The 20311-nt window shown below is 40.7% G+C and overlaps 1 protein-coding gene across 5 annotated transcripts in view; it reads left to right on the top strand.

The window, feature by feature from the left end:
* akap9 (A-kinase anchoring protein 9) overlaps nucleotides 1-20311 on the top strand; it is a 263757-nt gene that overhangs the window by 35941 nt on the left and 207505 nt on the right. For 4 of the 5 annotated variants that reach the window (XM_043690267.2, XM_043690271.2, XM_043690266.2 and 1 more), the window contains exons 3-5: nucleotides 11022-11066; nucleotides 12934-12990; nucleotides 16915-17085. In XM_043690267.2, coding sequence (XP_043546202.2) covers nucleotides 11022-11066; nucleotides 12934-12990; nucleotides 16915-17085 — 273 coding nt within the window. The remainder of the gene's footprint in view (nucleotides 1-11021; nucleotides 11067-12933; nucleotides 12991-16914; nucleotides 17086-20311) is intronic. The other variant, XM_043690268.2, reaches the window with a different exon arrangement.

Genomic DNA, 20311 nt, shown 5'->3' with positions numbered 1-20311 from the left:
TGATGTGAGTAGGGAGGACATGGACAGGATTTCACGATTACACAAATGTGCTCGCAGACAGCAAGCTGGTTTGAAGTATGCGAGCTTCCAACATTGATAGGTACCTGGGACTTCGATGTTGTGGCCATTTCTGAGACATGGATAGAGCCGGGTCAGGAATGGATTTTGGAGGTTCCAGGGTTTAGATCTTTCATTAAGGTCAAGGAAAGTGGTAAAAGAGGAGGAGGTGTGGCTTTGTTAGTCAAGGACAGCATAATGGTGGCTGAAAGAATTTTTCACGAGGACTCGTCTACTGAGGTAGTGTGGGCTGAGGTTAGAATCAGGAGAGGAAAGGTCACACTGTTGGCAGTTTTTTTATAGGCCTCTGCAAAGTTCCAGGGATGTGGAGGAGAGGATTGGCAAAACGATTCTGGGTAGAAGTGAAAGGAGTAGGGTGATCATTATGGGGGACTTTAACTTCCCCAACATTAACTGGAAATGCTATAACTCTGGTACGTCAGATGGATCAGTTTTTGTCCAATGTGTACAGGAGGGTTTCCTGACACAGTATGTCGAAGGGCCTACACGAGGGAGGCCACACTGGATCTGGTGGTTGGTAATGAACCAGCCCAAGTGTTTGATTTAGTGGTAGGTGAGCACTTTGGAGAGAGTGACTGTGATTCGGTGACATTTAGTTTAGCGATGGAAAGGGATAGGTACATGCCACAGGGCAAGAGTTATAGTTGGGGGAAGGGCAATTATAATGTGATTAGACAAGACTTAGAATGCATAGAATTGGGTATCTGAAAATTCTCTGGGAAGCTAGAGAGGAGATGGCGGAGCCTTTGGCCTTGATCATTGAGTCGTCATTGTCTACAGGTTTAGTACCTGAGGATTGGAGGATTGCAAATGTTGTGCCCTTGTTCAAGAAGGGCAGAAGATGACGCAGGTAATTATAGAGCAGTGAGCCTTACGTCTGTTGTAGGAAAAGTTTAGGAAAGGATTATGAGAGATAGGATTTATAATCATCTAGCAAGCAACAATTTGATTGGAAATAGTCAACATAGTTTCATCAAAGACAGGTCGTGTCTCACAAACTCATTGAGTTTTTTCAGAAGTTGACCAAGCATGTGGATGAGTGTAGGGCAGTACATGGACTTGAGTAAAGCCTTTGATAAGATTCTACATGGTAGGCTTTTGGAGAAAAAGCAGAGGCATGGGATTAAGGGTGACTTCGCAGTTTGGATTAGAAACTGGCTTTCTGTAAGATGGCAGCGAGAGGTGGTTGATGGAAAATATTCAGCCTGGAGTCCAGATACTAATGGTGTGCCACAAGGATCTGTTTTGGGACCACTACTGTTTGTCAGTTTTATAAATGACTTGGACGCAGGCATAGGTGGATGGGTTAGTAAATTTGCAGATGACACTAAAGATGGTGGAGTGGTGGACAGTGTGGAAGAATGTTGCAGGTTGCAGGGGAATTTGGATAAACTGCAGAATTGGGCTGAGAGGTGGTAAATGGAGTTCGTTGCAGATAAATATGAGGTGATTCACCTTGGGAAGAATAACAGGAAGGCAGAATACTGGGTCAATGGAAAGATTCTTGGTTGTGTCGATAGGCAGAGGGATCTTTGTGTTCATGTAAATAGATTCCTGAAAGTTGCCACCCAGGTTGATAGTGCTATTAAGAAGACATACAGTGTGTTAGATTTTATTGGTAGAGGGATTGAGTTCTGGAGCCGTAATGTCATGCTGCAATTGTACAAAACGCTAGTGCGGCCTCACTTGGAATATTGTGTACAGTTCTGGTCGACCCATTACAGGAAGGATGTGGAAACATTGGAAAAGGTGCAGTGGAGATTTACCTGGATGTTGCCTGATCTGGGGGAAAGGTCTTATGAGGAAAGGCAGAGGGACTTGGGTCTGTTCTTATTGGGGAGAGAAAAAGGCTAGGAGGGGATTTAATAGAGACATACAAAATGATCAGAGGATTAGATAGCTTGGACAGTAAGAGTCTCTTTCCTAGGATGATGATGATGTCAGCTTGTATGAGGGGCATAGCTGCAAATTGAGGGGTGATAGATTTAAGACACATGTCAGAGGCAGGTTCCTTACTCAGAGTGGTAAAGGTGTGGAATGCCCTGCCTGCCAATGTAGTTAACTCAGCCACATTAGGAACATTTAAACAGTCCTTGGATAAACATATGGATGATGATGGGATAGTGTGGGGAGTGGGCGTACATTAATTCACAGGTTGGCGTAGCATCAAGAGCCGAAAGGCCTGTGCTGCATTGTATTGTTCTATGTTCTATGTCACATGACTGCCATTCAGTTATCATCTCCAACAAGTGATGATTCAACTAAGACCCCTTGATATTCAGTGACATTATCATCAATGAATCCCCAAATATCAACATCCTGGTGATTACCACTGACCAGAAATTGAACTGGACTAGTCATATAAATACTGTAGCTACAAGAGCAAGTCAGAGGCTAGGAATCCTGCTACAAGTAACTTACTGACTTCTTAAAGTCTGACTCCCTGAAGTCTGTCCACCATCTACAGGGCACAAGATAGGAGTGTGATGGATTTTCCACTTGCCTGTTTGACTGCAGCTCCAAAACACTCAACTTGACAACCTCCGGGATAAAACTGCCCACTTGAATGGCACCACAAACATTCACTCTGCAGCCATCTATACGCAATAACAAGACCATCCAAGACCGTGTCCACTGCCATTTAGAATGACTAGACTGAGGGGGAATATAATTGAGACATAGGAAGGAACACCTTACCCCTTGGTGGAGAGATCAATGACCAGAGCATAGATTTAATGCAAGGGGCAAGAGAGGATGTAAGGATAATGTGAGGGTGTGGGAATCTGGAGTTCACTATTTTAAGGTTAGGAGAGGCAGAAATTCTTACGAGCTTAAGTATTTACACTTACATCTTTCATGCCATGGCTTGCAAAGCCTACAGGTCAAGTACTGGAAAATGTGATTTGAATAGTTAGACAGCTGTTTTTGACCGGCATAGACTTAATGTAGCAAAGGACCTTTTTCTGTGCTGTTGACCTTTGTAACTCTATGGCAGCGGATACACGAGAATACCAGCAGCTGAAAATTCCCATCCAAACCACTCACTGTCCTGGACTTGGAAATATCAAGTTCCTTCAGTGTTACTCAGTAAAATTCCTGAACTCCACCTCTAACAGTCACGTGGCTGTACAAGCACCAAATAGGCTGCAGTAAGTCAAGAAGGCATCTCATCACTGCTTTTTAAGGGCATTTGGAGGTGAACAATGAATGTTGGATCACTGAGTTGGATCCTTATCCCATAAAACAATTCCTGGGACACTGGACTGGCTCTGGATAAAATGACACCTGAAGACAGCTGAGACTGAATTCCTTGCAGAACATTTTCCTTGTGATTGTGGGAGGATATTCACCTAATTCTGTAGGTGTTTTGAAAGAGGAAGAGAAAATACCATCTAGTACTATCTGATTGCACACTGTACTGGGACAGATGGATAGCACTAGAATAGAGAATTGTAAGTTCTGTAATTGGATACAGAACTGGCTCAAAGGTAGAAGACAGAGTAAAGTTTGCTAAATCAGATCTACGTTGCATGTATGTTATTGCATGGTACAATTGCAACATTTAAGAGGCATTTGGATGGGTATATGAATAGGAAGGGTTTGGAGGGATATGGGCTGGGTGCTGGCAGGTGGGACTAGATTGGGTTGGGATATCTGGTCAGCATGGACGGGTTGGACCGAAGGGTCTGTTTCCATGCTGTACATCTCTATGACTCTACAAGATGATCAGAGGATTAGATAGGGTAGACAGTGAAAGTCTTTTTCCTAGGATGATGACGTCAGCTTGTATGAGGGGACATAACTACAAATTGAGCGGTGATAGATTTAAGACAAATGTCAGAGGCAGGTTCTTTACACAGAGAGTAGCAAGGGCGTGGAATGCCCTACCTGCTAATGTAGTTAACTCAGCCACATTAAGGAGATTTAAACAATCCTTGCATGAGCATATGGATGATGATGATGGGATAGCGTAGGGGGACGAGCTGAGAATAGTTCACTGGTCGGCGCAATATCGAGGGCCGAAGGGCCTGTTCTGCACTGTATTGTTCGATGTTCTATGTAAGTTATTGGCTGCAGTTGGAATAAATGAAAAAGTAAAGTTTGCTAAATCAGATCTACGTTGCATGTATGTTATTGCATGGATAGATTGGCATGTGGAATTATGCTGTAACAATCAAGGGAACCTGATTGAAGGAAGGGCAGGATTGAGTTTTAAATATTCCTAGTTTGAGTGTTCAAGACTGTAGGGAAAGGAAGAAAAGGAGGAAAGGCATTAGTATTGATTCAGGACAGCATTGTTGTACCACAAAGACCAGATATCTTGGAGGATTTGAAGATAGAATCAATTTGGCTAGAGCTAATCAACAGGAAGGGTACCAATTGAAGGGAAGGATATCAAAGAACAAGTCTGCAAGGAAATAACAGAGGTGAAAGCGTTGTAGGCTAGTAATTATGGATGGTTTTAATTTGAATATAGACTGGGATAATGGTAGAGTTAAGGACAGAGACGGGCAAGCATTCTTTGATTGTGTTCAGGAAAATTTTCTACAGCAGTAGGTGCTTGATCACATGAAAGGCCACATTGCTAAGCTTGCTTCACAGAGATGAATTGGGTCGAATAAATAAGTGTCAGTGGAAGAACATTTAGGGTATGCTGATCATTGATCCATAAGATTTCAGATGACAGTTAAAAAAAAAGACAATTCAGAGTAAAAATAATTAACTGGGGAAGTACTAACTACAATGGGGCAGGAACAGAACTGGGTCAGATCGACTGGAGCCAAAGATTGGTAGGAAAATCTAGTTGAACAATTGGTTACCTTCAAAGAAGGGATGGTTTGGATACAGTGGAGATATATTCCCTGAAAAGGGAAAGGTAGGGCAAATAAATGCAGAATCCTTGGTGTTGGTTAAAGGAGCTAGAGATTAAGATAAAAAACAAAAAGTGAGCTGATGATAGGTGTCACATAGAAAATACATGTGAGCAACCAAAGGGAAAACAGAATGTTCAGAAGGGAAGTGAAAAAGTAAATAAATGAAGCAAAGAGGAAATATGAAAATAAGATTGGCAGCTAACTTACAGGGGAATATCAAACAGAATTGGGAAGTGCTGAAGAACCTCAGCAAGTCTGATAGCATGTGGAGAGAAAGCAGAATTAATGTTTCAGTCCAGTCACCCTTCTACAGAGGTTTAAGACAGTTCTGAAGGTGAGTCAATGGACCTGAAACATTAATTTTGCTTTCTTTCACAGATATGCCGGAGCTGCTGAATTTTTCCAACAATTTCTATTTGTTTCTGATTTCCAGCATCTGCAGTTCTTTGGGCTTTTTTTTCTCTTTCAGACAGTGTGTGGTATTACTCAGGTATGCACTGCCTGATACTGTATTAGAGGTAGCTTCAATTGAGGCATTCAAGAGGGCAGTAGATGATTTAAATGAAAACAATGCATGGGAATCCTGAGGGACATGATTTACATGTATTTGGAAAGGCAATGATTGATTAGGGATAGTCAGCATGGCTTTGTGCGGGGGAAATCATGTCTCACTAACTTGATTGAGTTTTTTGAAAGAGTAACGCAGAAATGGTTGCAAGCACAGCAGTGGGTGGGGGGGCAGAAATTACTGAGCGAGTGACATCAGCGATGATGTGAGGGGCGGAAGTGATGTCACGTGTGGTGCATGAGGAATTGTGAGGGATGGAAGTGGCCATGATGGGTGGGGGGGAGATGGCGGAAGTGACATCATAGATCACCGTGGGGATGGTAGCTGCATCAGCCGCATGGCTAATGGCATCCAAGCAGTTCCAGCTGCCGCCGAGACATTAACGGCCTCAACCTGTCTACCCCCCCCCACTCCAACTTCTCACCCTCACAATGCACAGCCCTCCACTCCCTCTGCTCCAATCCCGACTTCACCATTAAGCCACCAGATAAAGGGGATGCTGTGGTAGTCTGGTGCACTGACCTCTACACTGCTGAAGCCAGACACCAACTCGAAGACACTTCCTCCTACCTCCCCCTCGACCGTGACCCCACCCCCCCATCACCAAACCATCATCTCCCAGACCATACAGAACCTCATCACCTCAGGAGATCGCCCACCCACAGCTTCCAACCTCATAGTCCAGGAACCCCACACTGCCCGGTTCTACCTCCTTCCCAAAATCCACAAGCCTGACCCCCCTAGCCGACCCATTGTCTTAAGCATGCTCCTGCCCCACTGAACTCATCTCTACCTACCTCGACACTGTCCTATCCCCCTAGTCCAGGAACTCCCCACATATGTTCGAGACACGACCCATGCCCTCCATGTCCTCCAAGACTTCCGTTTCCCCAGCCCCCAACGCCTCATCTTCATCACAGATATCCAATCCCTCTACATCTCCATCCACCATGACCAGGGCCAACAAGCCCTCTGTTTCTTCGTCTCCCGACATCCCCAACAGTACTCTTCCACCGACACCCTCATTCGTTTGGCTGACCTGGTCCTCACCCTTAACAATTTCTCCTTCGAATCCTCCCACTACCTCCAGACCAAAGGAGTAGCCATAGGCACCCGTATGGACCCCAGCTATGCCTGTCTCTTTGTTGGCTACATAGAACAGACCATCTTCCATAATTACACTGGCACCACTCCCCACCTCCTTCCTCTGCCACATTGATGACTGCATTGGCGCCACCTCGTGCTCCTGTGAGGAGGTTGAGCAATTCATCAACTTCACCAACAGATTCCACCCTGACCTTAAATTTACCTGGACCATCTCTGACACCTCCCTCCCCTTCCTGGACCTCTCCATCTCCATTAATGACGACGGACTTGACACCGCCATTTTTTTTACAAACACACTGACTCCCAAAGCTACCTGGATTACACCTCTTCCCACCCTACCTCCTGCAAAAATGCCATCCCGTATTCCCAATTCTTCTGCCTCCGCTGTATCTGCTCCCAGGAGGACCAGTTCCACCACAGAACACATCAGATGGCCTCCTTCTTTAGAGACCGCAATTTCCCTTCCCACATGGTTAAAGATGCCCTCCAACGCATCTCATCCACATCCCGCACCTCCACCCTCAGACCCCACCCCTCCAACCATAACAAGGACAGAACGCCCCTGGTGCTCACCTTCCACCCTACCAACCTTCGCATAAACCAAATCATCTGCTGACATTTCTGCCACCTCCAAACAGACCCCACCACCAGGGATATATTTCCCTCCCACCCCTTTCCGCCTTTCGCAAAGACCATTCCCTCCATGACTACCTGGTCAGGTCCACACCCCCCTACAACCCACCCTCCTGTCCTGGCACCTTCCCCTGCCATCGCAGAAATTGCAAAATCTGTGCCTACACCTCTTCCCTCACCTCCATCCAAGGCCCCAAAGGAGCCTTCCACATCCATCAAAGTTTTACCTGCATATCCACCAATATCATTTATTGTATCCGTTACTCCCGTTGTGGTCTCCTCTACATTGGGGAGACTGGACACCTCCTAGCAGAGTGCTTTAGGGAACATCTCTGGGACACCTACACCAATCAACCACACTGCCCTGTGGCCCAACATTTCAACTCCCCCTCCCACTCAGCCGAGGACATGGAGGTCCTGGGCCTCCTTCACTGCTGCTCCCTCACCACCTGATGCCTGAAGGAAGGATGCCTCATCTTCCACCTCGGAACACTTCAACCCCAGGGCATCAATGTGGACTTCACCAGTTTCCTCATTTTCCCCTTCCCCCATCTCACCCCAGTTCCAAACTTCCAGCTCAGCACTGTCCCCATGACTTATCCTACCTGCCTATCTTCCTTTCCACCTATCCACCCCGCCCTCCTCCCTGACCTATCACCTCCATCCCCACACCCATTCACCTATTGTACTCTATGCTACTTTCTCCCCACCCCCACCCTCCTCTTATTTACCTCTCCACCCTGAAGGCACTCTGCCTGTATTCCTGATGAAGGGCTTTTGCCCGATACGTCATAACAGTTTCAAGAATCAGGATAAATATAGACAGACGTGAAGCTACACTAGAAATTTTATACTGCTGCATGCTACGTAGAATCTCATGCTTCAGCCCATGAAGTGCTCTGTCCTTGTCTGTTAACTCAATACCCAACCCAAACAAGGCACTAAATCTTTGAGAAATCTTCTGTTTTGGCATTGCACATGCATCTAGAGCAAGTGCAAAGCTAAATGTGGGGATTAGCAGTTTGCATATGTGCTCAATGGAATATGAAACTGCAGTTACCTGTAAAATTATACGAGAGTGTTCGATCAGCTTAAGAGACCAGGAGGCAGGCATATTGGGTTAACTCCACAAGAAAGCAAGATCAATGCTGACATTTAGTTAGGATATATAAGAACAAGAAAAAACATTCAGTTCCTTGAACCTGTTCAAATCAATTAATTGATGCCTGATCTGTGCCTTAACTCACTTTACTCCCTTCAATCCAAACCCTTTGAAATGTCTAGTTTGGGGATAAGAATTCCATATTTCTTCATTTTGTGTGGAGAAGTTCCCAATTTTAGTCTTAAATGGGCAAATATTTATCAATGTATCCATTTAAGGCAGTCAGTTCGACTATCTCTTGACCTCAATACAAGCTTTTACAAATCATGTTCATTTGCAGATTGTTCTGCTATAATGCCTGTTTCGTCAATCCTAATTAGCTGTAATGCGATTCACAAATAGGGGACGCTGTTCTAAAGCATGAACTATTAAAATGTGTGTTGGCAATAGTGCGATCGCAATGCCAACATTTTAAGTGCTATTTGTATCGCACGTTTCTTGTACTAGGAAGGGTTTAGAGGGATATGGGTCAAGTGCTGGCAAATGGGAGTAGATTAGATTAGGACATCTGGTCAGCATGGACAAGTTGGATCGAAGGGTCCAGTGCGGGATCGCACTGGAACTCAACTAATGCACTACAGAGGAACCTCAATTATCCAAATATTGATTTTTCGAATTTTGGATTATTCGAAGAAGACTTCAAGGTCCCACAAAAACGTTACATTAAAGAGGTAAGTGTATTCGACTTACCTGTACTGAAGAACATAGAGTCATGGAGTCAGAGATGTACAGCACGGAAACAGACCCTTCGATCCAACTTGTCCATGCTGACCAGATGTCCTAATCTAATCTACTCCCATTTGCCAGCACTTGACCCATATCCCTCTAAACCCTTCCTAGTCATATTCCCGACCAGATGTCTTTTAAATGCTGCAATTGTACTAGCTTCCAACACTTCCTCTAGCAGCTCATTCCATACATGCACCACCCTCTGTGTGAAAAAATTGCCCCTTAGGTCCCTTTTATATCTTTTCCCTCTCACTCTAAACCTATGTCCTCTAGTTCTGGACTGCCCCACATCTGAAAATGTTGGCAAAAACAAAGAAACACAAGCAGCTCAGGCATCAATGAGTGGATATTTTTTAAGTAAAGCTTGTTACACAGTCCTTTACAAAAGTAAGTGCTTTATATTACAGGTATTCCCGTCACTTTACCAGGCCATTCATTTAAAAAAAAAGGCCGCGTAAACGCATGCGCGAGGCGGTGCTTCCATCTTTCTATCGTGAGACTGTGTTCCCAAAAACTAATAAATGCTGTTACAATTGTAGAAGCTATTCAGGACTTTGTTTAATGCTGTCTTCACCACTTCTTGCCAAATTGTAACTACTGCTGCATTTTTAAAAACGTTTTCTCGTGTTATCATCGCTTTATTTTCCTCATCATGTGAAATCTGTATCCTTGTGCACTCTATACATTAAGATTATAGATTTAAATAAAATCTCTGATAGAGCACAGCATTAGATCAGCATGGCTGACCTTGTTTAAGTCAATTATCCGAATAATCAATTATCCCAACGAAATAATGTCCGCCCATCTTGTTTGGATAATCGAGGTTCCTCTGTATAGAAGAAATGCCTGTATTCTATCCTGAAGTTTTTTTTAGGTTAATGCCTTGATGTCGTGGTGAGTGTGCACTGTAGCCTCATAGGAGAAAGTGAGGTCTGCAGATGTTGGAGATCAGAGCTGGAAATGTGTTGCTGGAAAAGCGCAGCAGGTCAAGCAGCATCCAAGGAACAGGAGAATCGATGTTTCGGGCATAAGCCCTTCTTCACTGTAGCCTCATAACCCTCTTCCTTGTTGTTATCCGTAAACCTGAATGCAACATCTTCAGAATAAATCTGACCTAGGCTTTAAAACTGATATGTCGTTCCTGACTTTTGTATTCCAGGTGCCTTGAGATAATATCCAACATTCCAATAGTTGTCTTTTTTTACTTTCTGAACATGTGTACTAGCTTCCAGTGTTTTATGTGTGAGAATGTTTGTTTGTGCCAATTTTGCTCTGCAGTTCCTAGCTTATTGTCATTTACAAAATATTCAAATTAGTGCTGTTCATATGTCTTTGTACCTCCTGTTCCCTTTGGCTCTACTCATATGCCTCCTGATACCAGGAGGTATCATGATAAAGGGATATGAAACATTTCAGACTGAAAATATTGGCAAAGCTCAAGATTGGAAATCTCTAGATTCTTTTGGTATGTACTGTAGGCTGTTGAAATAGTTTGTGTTAGCTTTCAAGTTTTCTGAAGTAGGCATTTTGTGTGCATGTGTGAGAGATTCTAATCTTATTATTACTCATTGCTTGTCATTTTATAAAGTGTCAATTATGTTAAATGTACTGAATAAATGTAGGTCATTATTGTGGTTGTGAACATACATTACCAATTTAGATAACTCAGAATGATCAAAGTAGCCAGGGAAATTTAGTCAACATTGTTCAAGAATTAATGCATAGGGCCATAGAAACAAAGTGTGGGATTGTCCAAGTAAAGTTGTGCACTGCATATTTTTTTAAACTTGTCATTATATTGTGAATGAATATACATCTTTATTTTGAAATGTTAAAATGTTTTAATTAATTTATGTATTTTATTTTTCAGCCAGAAAGTGAAGTGTCTACCACAGCTGATGACTATACGTCAGAGGTAAATATCTTGTGAATAATGCATAATATTTGGGGTTTAAGATTATTAGAAATTATATTCTTTTTTTGTAAAAGTAAATAAAGTATTTCAGTAAAAGGATATGGGAGAGGGATGCTCCTAGAAGGGATTAAGAATCTGCCCAACAAATTCAAAAATAACTTGTAGGCACTTAGACTTGCTTAATCAATGATCTATTCTAAAATTATTTAAACAAACTTAAGAGTAGCCAGACTTTTCAGCAGTTATTTATATACCTTGGAGTTCTAAAGAGTTCTAACAAGGCACTCCAGGAGCACTAACTATCAAAAAGAATTATTAGATCGTGGTTCAATTCTGTGGAGTTGGAAATGAGCAACCATAACACCTTTAATTACAAAGACAACTAATATGACCTAGATTCCAAACATCAGTACTTCTAATGCGATGAGCATAGTATAGTAACTCATGGATTCTGCATATTTTTAGTTGAGAATGAAAGGTATGAAAATGAAAGTCTGGAATATTTAAAATAAATTGTAAGAATGGAATGAGTTATCAAAAAGGTACTGATTGCAAATGTACCAGCTTTTTGACAACTAACAGTCAAATTTTGAATGCTATCAAAAGATATTCTCACAGAATATGTTGGAGACAACTTTCCAATCTTTCTGGACCTGAATGAATGCTGTCGTTGGGGGACTTATGGGGGAATCAGTGACCTTTCTCAAATCTTATCTTGTGTGTCAATTGTGAATCTCTGAAATATAACAGGAAATTTATTTCAATGCTTAAAAAACCTTATTTTGCCTATATGCGAGCTGTCATCCCTCATATATACACCCAGCAGAGAGCATCAGGGTATTTAGCAGAATTGAGCAAAGTAGATAGAGCTGAAGGGAGAAAGAGTTGTGCAACTTTGATGTATTGCAGTTCTCTGTGAGCCTTCAGCAGTGAAAAATAATGTTTAACAGCACCTATGTAGAAGAATGAGCAGTGACCTCATTGAAACAGATAAAATTCTTAAGAGGCTTGATGGGTTAATGCTAATTTCCCCTCATGGGAGAGTTTAGCACTAGAAGATGTAATCTCAGAATAAAGGGGTGCCAATTTAAGACTGAAATAAGGAATTTCTTCTCTGAGAATGGAGTCTTTTGAACTCCTTGCTACAGAGAACTGAGGGACAGAGTCCTTGTGTGTATTTAAGTCCGAGTAGGTAGATTCTTGATCAATAGGAGAATCAAGGTTTACAGGGCATAGGCAGAAAAGCATATATGAGAAATGTTGGATTAGCCGTGATCCTATTGAATGGGAGAGTATGCTTGAGTGGCTGGATGGCTCACTCCTGTCCCTATATTTTATGGCCTTATGGAATGTGGAGGATGCACCTTATTTCCAGGATCTAAGGCAATGCTTTGTTCCTATGATGGTTAAAGAATGCTGATTGGTTGGACGTGTGATTTGGTAATGTACATTAGCATAGGTATAACTTTTAAGTTATTAAGTTATCAAAAAGGCACTGATCGCAAATGTACCAGCTTTTTGAAATCTAACTTCTTATCTGCAAAAAAAAAGTCAAGACTTTGACAAGTGAAGCTACATCAATCATTTGAAAGAAGAAAAAGGTTCTTAATTTGAGATGTATTAATGTGCTTTTTGATTACAAGTGACTATTAATGATTTGTGTTTAATTTCTGATGGATGTGAGAAGTTGAGAAAGTTTTGGTGAAATGCAGAATGACCAACTGTTGGACGACTGTGTAATGAAATGGTTAGAACATATTTTACGTGCTGTTCATCTATGCTAATAAATATTAATGCCGGTTTTTTTTTGGAAAGATGTTTAGGAATGGATGAGAAAATGCTTAAAAATATTGTTTGGTTTGTACAGGCAAATGGTTGTTGTACAGTGCAACAAGAAACTGTATTTAAAGCAGAAGATATGAGGGTACAGTATGAAGTCAAATAACTTGCTGGCATATTTAACCACAGCTACTGACCAAATTTTTTCCATATGGTTAGAACAGTTCCCAGTATGTAATTCTATATAATTGTCTGCATTCATTGAGGTGAGAGTAAATTCCCATTGACATTAAGGCAGTTTTAGATTGAATATGGCAACAAGGAGTCTTATCAAGACTGAAGTTACTGGAAATTAGGGGAAACATTTTTCTGATGGGAGTCATAACTAGCATAAAGGAAGATAGCTGTGATTGTTAGACGGCAATCCATCACTGCACTCCTCAAAGTCATGTCTTATGCCCAATCACCTTTAGCTGCTCAAACAATGACCTTCCCTCCGTCATAAGATCTGTAGTGAAGATGTTCATTGATGATTGCGTAATGTTCAGTACCATTCATGACTTCTCAGAGACTGACACAACCTATGTCCGTGTGAAGGAAGACCTGAACAACATCCACGCTTTGGTGATAAGTAATGTTTTCCCGGACCAATGACCATCCCTGTCAAGCAAGAATGTAACCATCTCCTCTTGATGTACTGCATAGTGGCAGCAGTGTGTACCATCTATAAGATACACTGTACCATGTCACAAATAATCCTTAGACAGCAACACTAGACCTCTACCACCTAGAAGGATAAGGGCAACATAAATATGGGTATGCCATCACATGAAAATTCTTCTCCATGCTGCATATTATCTTGGCTTCAAACTATATCATCGTTCCTTCAGTGTCATTGGGTCAAATACCTAGAATTCCCTCCTTCACTGCACTATGGTTGTCCCTACATACCAAGGACTGTGGCTGCTAATCACTACTTTCTACAGGGTGACTATGGGTGAGCATTAAATCTGACCTAGCTAGCAATGCCCACATCCCAAAATCAACTTCATAAATTTCAAAAAGAAGAGAGATTTTATCAGTTTTTATAGATGCTTGATAGAAAGCATCCTATCCGAATGCATCACAGCTTGGTATACCAACTACTCTGCCCAAGACCACAAGAAATTAAGAGTTGTGAACGCAGCCTAGTCCATCGCATAAACCAGCCTTCCATCTATTGATGCCCTCTGTACTTCTCACTGTCTCAAGAAAACAGCCAACATAACCAAAGACCACTTTTACTCCAGTTATACTTTCTTCCAGCCTCTTCCATTGGGCAGAAGATAAAAAAGTTTGAAAACACATACCAACAGATTCAAAAACAGCTTCTTCCTGACTGTTATCAGACTTTTGAACAGAACTCTCATATACTGAAGTTAGTCTTTCTCTGCAGCAGTAACACCATACTCTGCATTCCCTTCTGTTATCCTGATGTACTTGTATAAGTATGATTTGCCTGGATAGAATGCAAAACCATACTTTTCATTCTGTCTCAGTACATGTGACAATAATAAATCAATTCCACTCAAATCATTATAGAAATTAGTCAATTGTCTGTCTGGTAAATAAAGTGGAATGCTAAATTTTGACACCTGTGGATTCAGAATGATTTCTCTCACCACTCTAACTAATGCAAAAGCTCTTTCTAAAGTATATAGCCCAATTTAAGTCTAAATGCAGCACTGATGAGCAATTCAAGAAAGGCTCTAAGAGTGATATACAAGAGTAGTTGCAAAAAATTCTTAAGTTAAATCAGTGTTGAAGCAGAGAAAGATTGGAGTATAAGCAGGATTAGTTCCTTTGCATGTTCAAGCCTCCTCTATTATTCAAGATACTTTCCAGTAACACTGTTCAGAGATATTATAACACACTTTTGGAGCAGATGCAACTTGAATCCAGGTCTCCTAGTGCTAGCACTGCCCCACAAGAGCCCTTAACTCATCCATTCAGTATGTTTTCTAATCAATCTATTCAGAGATGTTATTACCAACCTCTGGAACAGATGGGATTTAAACCTGGGTCTCCTGGCTCAGAGGTAGAGGCACTACCACTGCACCAGAACAGCCCTCACCTCTGCCATTCAATACAATCATGGCTGATCTAGCTCAGCTGCACTTTCTGCAGTAACCCATTATTCTTCACCATCCTAGTTTCTATTCGTCTCTAATATTAAAGAAAACTTTAATTTCATCTGTGCTGCCCCTGATCTGGTCTGATACTGGCACTAAGTGTTAAAATTGAAGTTTTTATTTTCTCCAACTGGTATTCATATGCCTCAATACACAAATTCAACTGAAGACATTCTGGAATTGTGTGGGGCTGTTTTAACCATTGTGAGTAGCAGATGGTTAATAATGTCTATTAACATTAGCTAACTAACATTCTTTGATGGTTTAATGCATAGCCTACATACTAACTTTGGTGTTGTGAATTGCTTGACTAGCTCGCTCTGAGAGCAAGGTATATTTCTTCTGTGTTTATTTCAACTTTTAACAATGTTGTGATATGCAGTTATCATTTTAATGTATTAACTAAGTGAATAATGTATCTTTCTTGAAAGTGGAATACCTATATTTTCCAAATTAAGGAAATGGTTAAATTTCTTCCTAACAGAGTTTGCAATGTTCTAATTTATACCAGATTTATATCAAATATTACTACTTTCAACCTCAAATGTATAATTGGTCATTGTTATTGAACATTTTAAAAATCAAATAATTTAAAATCAAAGTTGTATTTCTCTGAAACTATCATTATGCTTAACTTTTCAACTTCTGCTTTTGAGCAGGTCATACATATTGTAGTTTAATATTTTCAAAATGCTGCACTCTGTTGTAGTCTCCTTCTTTCCAAAGTTCATGGATGGGAACAATTCTGCAGATGTTAGCAAGCTTCTGGATATTTCATTCAAATAGTTGCTGTTCAAACGTGAATCCGAACTCTTGAGTTGTTACCTTCAGGGGATTGCAACCTAGGTCAATCTGATCCTACTGATATTTGTGCATACACTGGATCAATGGTGCTGGAAGAGCACAGCAATTCAGGCAGCATCGAGGAGCTTCAGCAAAATCGACGTTTCGGGCAAAAGCCCTTCATCAGGAATAAAGGCAGAGAGCCTGAAGTGTGGAGAGATAAGCTAGGGGAGGGTGGGTGTAGGGAGAGAGTAGCATAGAGTACAATGGGTGAGTGGGGGAGGAGATGAAGGTGATAGGTCAGGGAGGAGAGGGTGGAGTGGATAGGTGGAAAAGGAGCTAGGCAGGTCGGAAAAGTCCGGACAAGTCAAGGGGACTGGAAGTTTGAAACTAGGATGAGGTGGGGGAAGTGGAAATGAGGAAGCTGTTGAAGTCCACATTGATGCCCTGGGGTTGAAGTATTCCGAGGCGGAAGATGATCTAATGATAAGGATCTAGGGTTTTAATCTCATTTCCTTAGAGGCCAAGTATACAATGACACTGATCTCTTGCGTGAGTTAGCATTACAAAGACCAAGTACTGAATATTTAGGTTCTCCAGTTAGAATAGTTTAGTGTCACAGTGCCCAGGCATTGGAGGACCTGAAATTATTTGGTAAGATAATGGAAAGTTGTCAACCTCCTGCCAGTTTTTTTTAAATTTGGGCATGTCTTAGGCAATATTTTCCAATTTTTATCCTCATGATTTAATTTTTCAGTGTGAGGAGTAGATTATGTATACTATGCATAGATTTTATTCTCTTGAAGACTTGGTAATATTATTGCCATGTTGTAATAGTTCATAAAAGTATTCACATGAAATAATATAGACTTTATAATGTTATTTTGTGCCTTGACCACCAAAGTGCTGTGAATCGAAAGACAAACCTATCATGCAGCTTTTGAAATGCAAATTGCTGACAATGGTTTCTATAGTGATAAATTGCTACTAGCTGCATGTATTAATATTAAATCAAGCTCTTTGAAAATAATTTTTCTCTATTTATGCCTTTTCCTTAAAGATCTTTAAAGCAATGTATCACTGTACAGGGTTCTAATTCATTTTAATTGCTTCAGGAAGAGGATTTTAGCATATCAAGAACCTGTTCTGAGCATGATGCGCAGCCCTTTCAGACAAGACTTGAAATAATGGAGGAAGATTTAACTGCAAAACAACAAGAGATTGAAGAGCTGAACAGAGAGCTGGAAGAGCTGAGAGGGGTATTTGGTAAAGAAGGTTTTCAGCAGGTAAATTTCCATTCTTCCCTTTTGTGCATTTCTTTTTTAAAGCATGTGTACTTGATTTATTGTTGTCGTTTTGAAAAAAGCCTTAGTAAAATATTGAAGATTTTTCCTGGTGTAAGAATTTTTCAAAATCCTTTGGTTTATTACTAAATTAAATGTAATGCATTTTTAAAGGCAAAATTTGAAATCTTGTTTGTAATTCAGTATAGTGACCTTACTGTTCAAGCATAGTTTGTAAAGAGATGAAAAACATTAAATGAAGAAACTGTATTACCGTTTCTCTGATATAGTTGAACTCATCTCAGATTCATGCACCTTATGAATATTCTGCTAGTGTTTATATTAATCATTTTGATATAATCCATTATTGAGATTTACATCTAGCATTACATATTCAAAATTTAGAATTATCTGAATGGAAGATACTTGCAAACTAAGATTTTTAATACAGTATATTCCAAAACATTTCAATCCTGTTAAAGAAAGGAAGTTTCTCAATTCACACTTACATCTTGAATTCGTTTTAGAGTCAGAAGTGCATTGTGGAAGTTTACTAAGATCTTGGTGTAGAGTTTATGAATCTCTATATTTCCTAGTACTAATTTTGCTTTACTTAAGTTCACTGGTGCTGCAATTTCTATTATTGGAATCAAATCACCTTGGTTGTAAAAGTAATATAAAATACATTATTTTATGTGTTAGACTATGTGTGCTTGATTTCTATTTTGCTTTATAGTGTATAAAATATCCTTTGGTACATGTAGGATGTCAAACCATTTTTAGTAGGGAAAGAATTCCGTTCAAAGTTGTAGGACATAACAGTTGACTACTTATTTAATTGAATGCTGCATTTATTTTTGTTTATGTTCTGTGCACTTTTCATTTCCTTTCTTTTGATGAATCCTTTCATTCTACTGCCCTGATGCTTGTGTGGTTCTTTTCAGTGTAACAAAAACATCAGATGTATCAACACCCATTTACTTTAATACTTACTTTGAGTCCTTAGCTTTTCTGGTTTACATTTGTATTATCTTAAAAGATCATCTAGAAAACTTCCTAATTCTATTTCTAAAGCATTTGCATATTTTCTAAACCTATTTGGTAATTCAGTTTCCTCTTATGTCTCACATACATGCCATCCTTCAGTGACATTATCCAAAAACGTGCAGTTTCTGCATGTGCAGTGGTGGTACACTATTTTATTCACTAATGCGATGTGAGCACTGGCTGGGCCAGCATTTGTTGCCCATCCATATTCACCATTCGATTTAACTCAGTGCTTGCTCAGCCCATTTCACAGGACTGGTAAGAGTGAACAATGTTGCTGTGGGTTTGACCAAATTGGGTAAGGGTAGTCCTTCCTTAAGCCACATTTGTGAATGAGATGTATTTTCACAAAATCGACAGTAGTTATCGTCATTGTTAGACTAGAAATTACAATTTTGTTGTTGAATCAGTACATTGGGATTTGAACCTAGGTCCCCAGAACATTACTCTGGGGTTCCAGATTGCTCAAATAGCGAAAATATTACTAGGCCATTGTCATCCCATTACCAATCACATAACCATCATTCTTGATCTCTCTAAATTGTCAACTTGCTTATCTGACATCTAATACTAAGTAAGCAACGATTTATGTCAGTGAAATATAGGAAAAGCTGAAACCATTGTATTTTCAACTCTCACCACAGACTCCACTCCCCTGCCACTAATTTCATTGCCTCCTCCTCTGAGCTCTCTGAAGCTGAATATTTCATAACGTTGGTGTCATATTTGACTCCAAGAAATGCTTTCAACACCACAACCTGCCTTAAGAACGTAGAAGCAGGACCTGGTTTCCAACATAGCATCTATTCCAGCTTCAACTCCTAAGCTGCTAACACCCTGACTTGTGCCTTTGTTACCTCTAAATGTGACTCTTTTAACGTACTTGTGGCTGGGTACCCACAATTTGTCTGCAGTATTTTTAAGATCATCCAAAATTCTGATTCTCATATTCTAACAAAGGAGGTTATAGAGATGCTTCAATGTGATTTGGACGTGCTGAGTTAATGAATAAATGCATGGTAGATGAAGTATATTGTGGTTAAATGTGAGGTTATTCAATTTGGTAGCAAAAGCAGGAGGACAGATTATCTGAATGATGATAGATTGAGGAATGAGGAGGTATGCCGACCTTCATAGTATGTAGATTCAAGTACGGGAGCAGGGATGTCTTGCTGAGACCACACCTGAAGTCTTGTGTACAGTTTTGGTCTCCTTATCCAAGGAAGGATGTTCTGGCTATAGAGGGATTACAAGCAAGGTTTTCCAAATTGATTGCTGGGATTGCAGGACTGTGAAGAAAGACTGGAGTTTAGAAGAATGAGGAGCATCTCATAGAAACCTATAAAATTCTAGACAGGGCACATGTAGACAGGATGTTACCAATGAAGAGGGATTCCAGAGTCAGGGGTCACAATCAAAAGATTTTTGGTAGACCATTTAAGATTAAGTTGAGCAGATATCTTTTTCTCCCAGAGAGTGGCGAGCCTTTGGAATTTTCTGCCACAGAAAGTAGTTGAGACCAAAACGTTGAATGATTTCAAGGAGGAGTTAGAAATAGTTCTAAGGGCTAAAGGGCTGGAAGGGTAAGGAGACAAAGTGGGCACACGATACTGAGTTCGATGATCAGCCATGATCATATTGACTGGCAGATCAAACTCAAAAGGCTGAATAGCCTACTCCTGCCCCAATTTTCTATGTTTCTCTGTCTGTCTTGCCATTCTGTCTGGGCTCATTAATCTTCACTGGATCTTAACTTTTAAAATTCTAAGCCTGCTTTTCAAATCTCTTCATGGCCTAGCATCGCCCCCATCTATGTAGTCTCTCCCAGTCCAACAATCCTCTTGTTTCTTCATTCCTTAAATTCTGACCTCTTGACAAAATCTACGAGTGGTAATGGATGCAAAATATTCCGCCTGGAGGTCGGTGACAAGTGGGGTCCCGCAGGGATCTGTTCTTGGCCCACTGCTCTTTGTAGTTTTTATAAATGATTTGGACGAAGAAGTGAAAGGTTGGATTAGTAAGTTTGCCAATGACACAATGATCACTAGTGGTGTAGATCGTGTCAAGGGCTGTTGCAAGCTACAACGAGACATTGACAGGATGCAGAGCTGCGCTGAGAAGTGGTAGAAAGAGTTCAACCTGGTTAAATGTGAAGTGATTCATTTTGGAAGATCGAATTTGA

The sequence above is a fragment of the Chiloscyllium plagiosum genome, unplaced genomic scaffold, assembly GCF_037043375.1.
Source record: "Chiloscyllium plagiosum isolate Xiang-an unplaced genomic scaffold, Cpla_swu_hap1 HiC_scaffold_5, whole genome shotgun sequence".
NCBI lineage: Eukaryota > Metazoa > Chordata > Chondrichthyes > Orectolobiformes > Hemiscylliidae > Chiloscyllium > Chiloscyllium plagiosum.
Note: the sequence above shows the minus strand (reverse complement) of the source record. Positions and strands in the feature narration are given on the sequence as shown.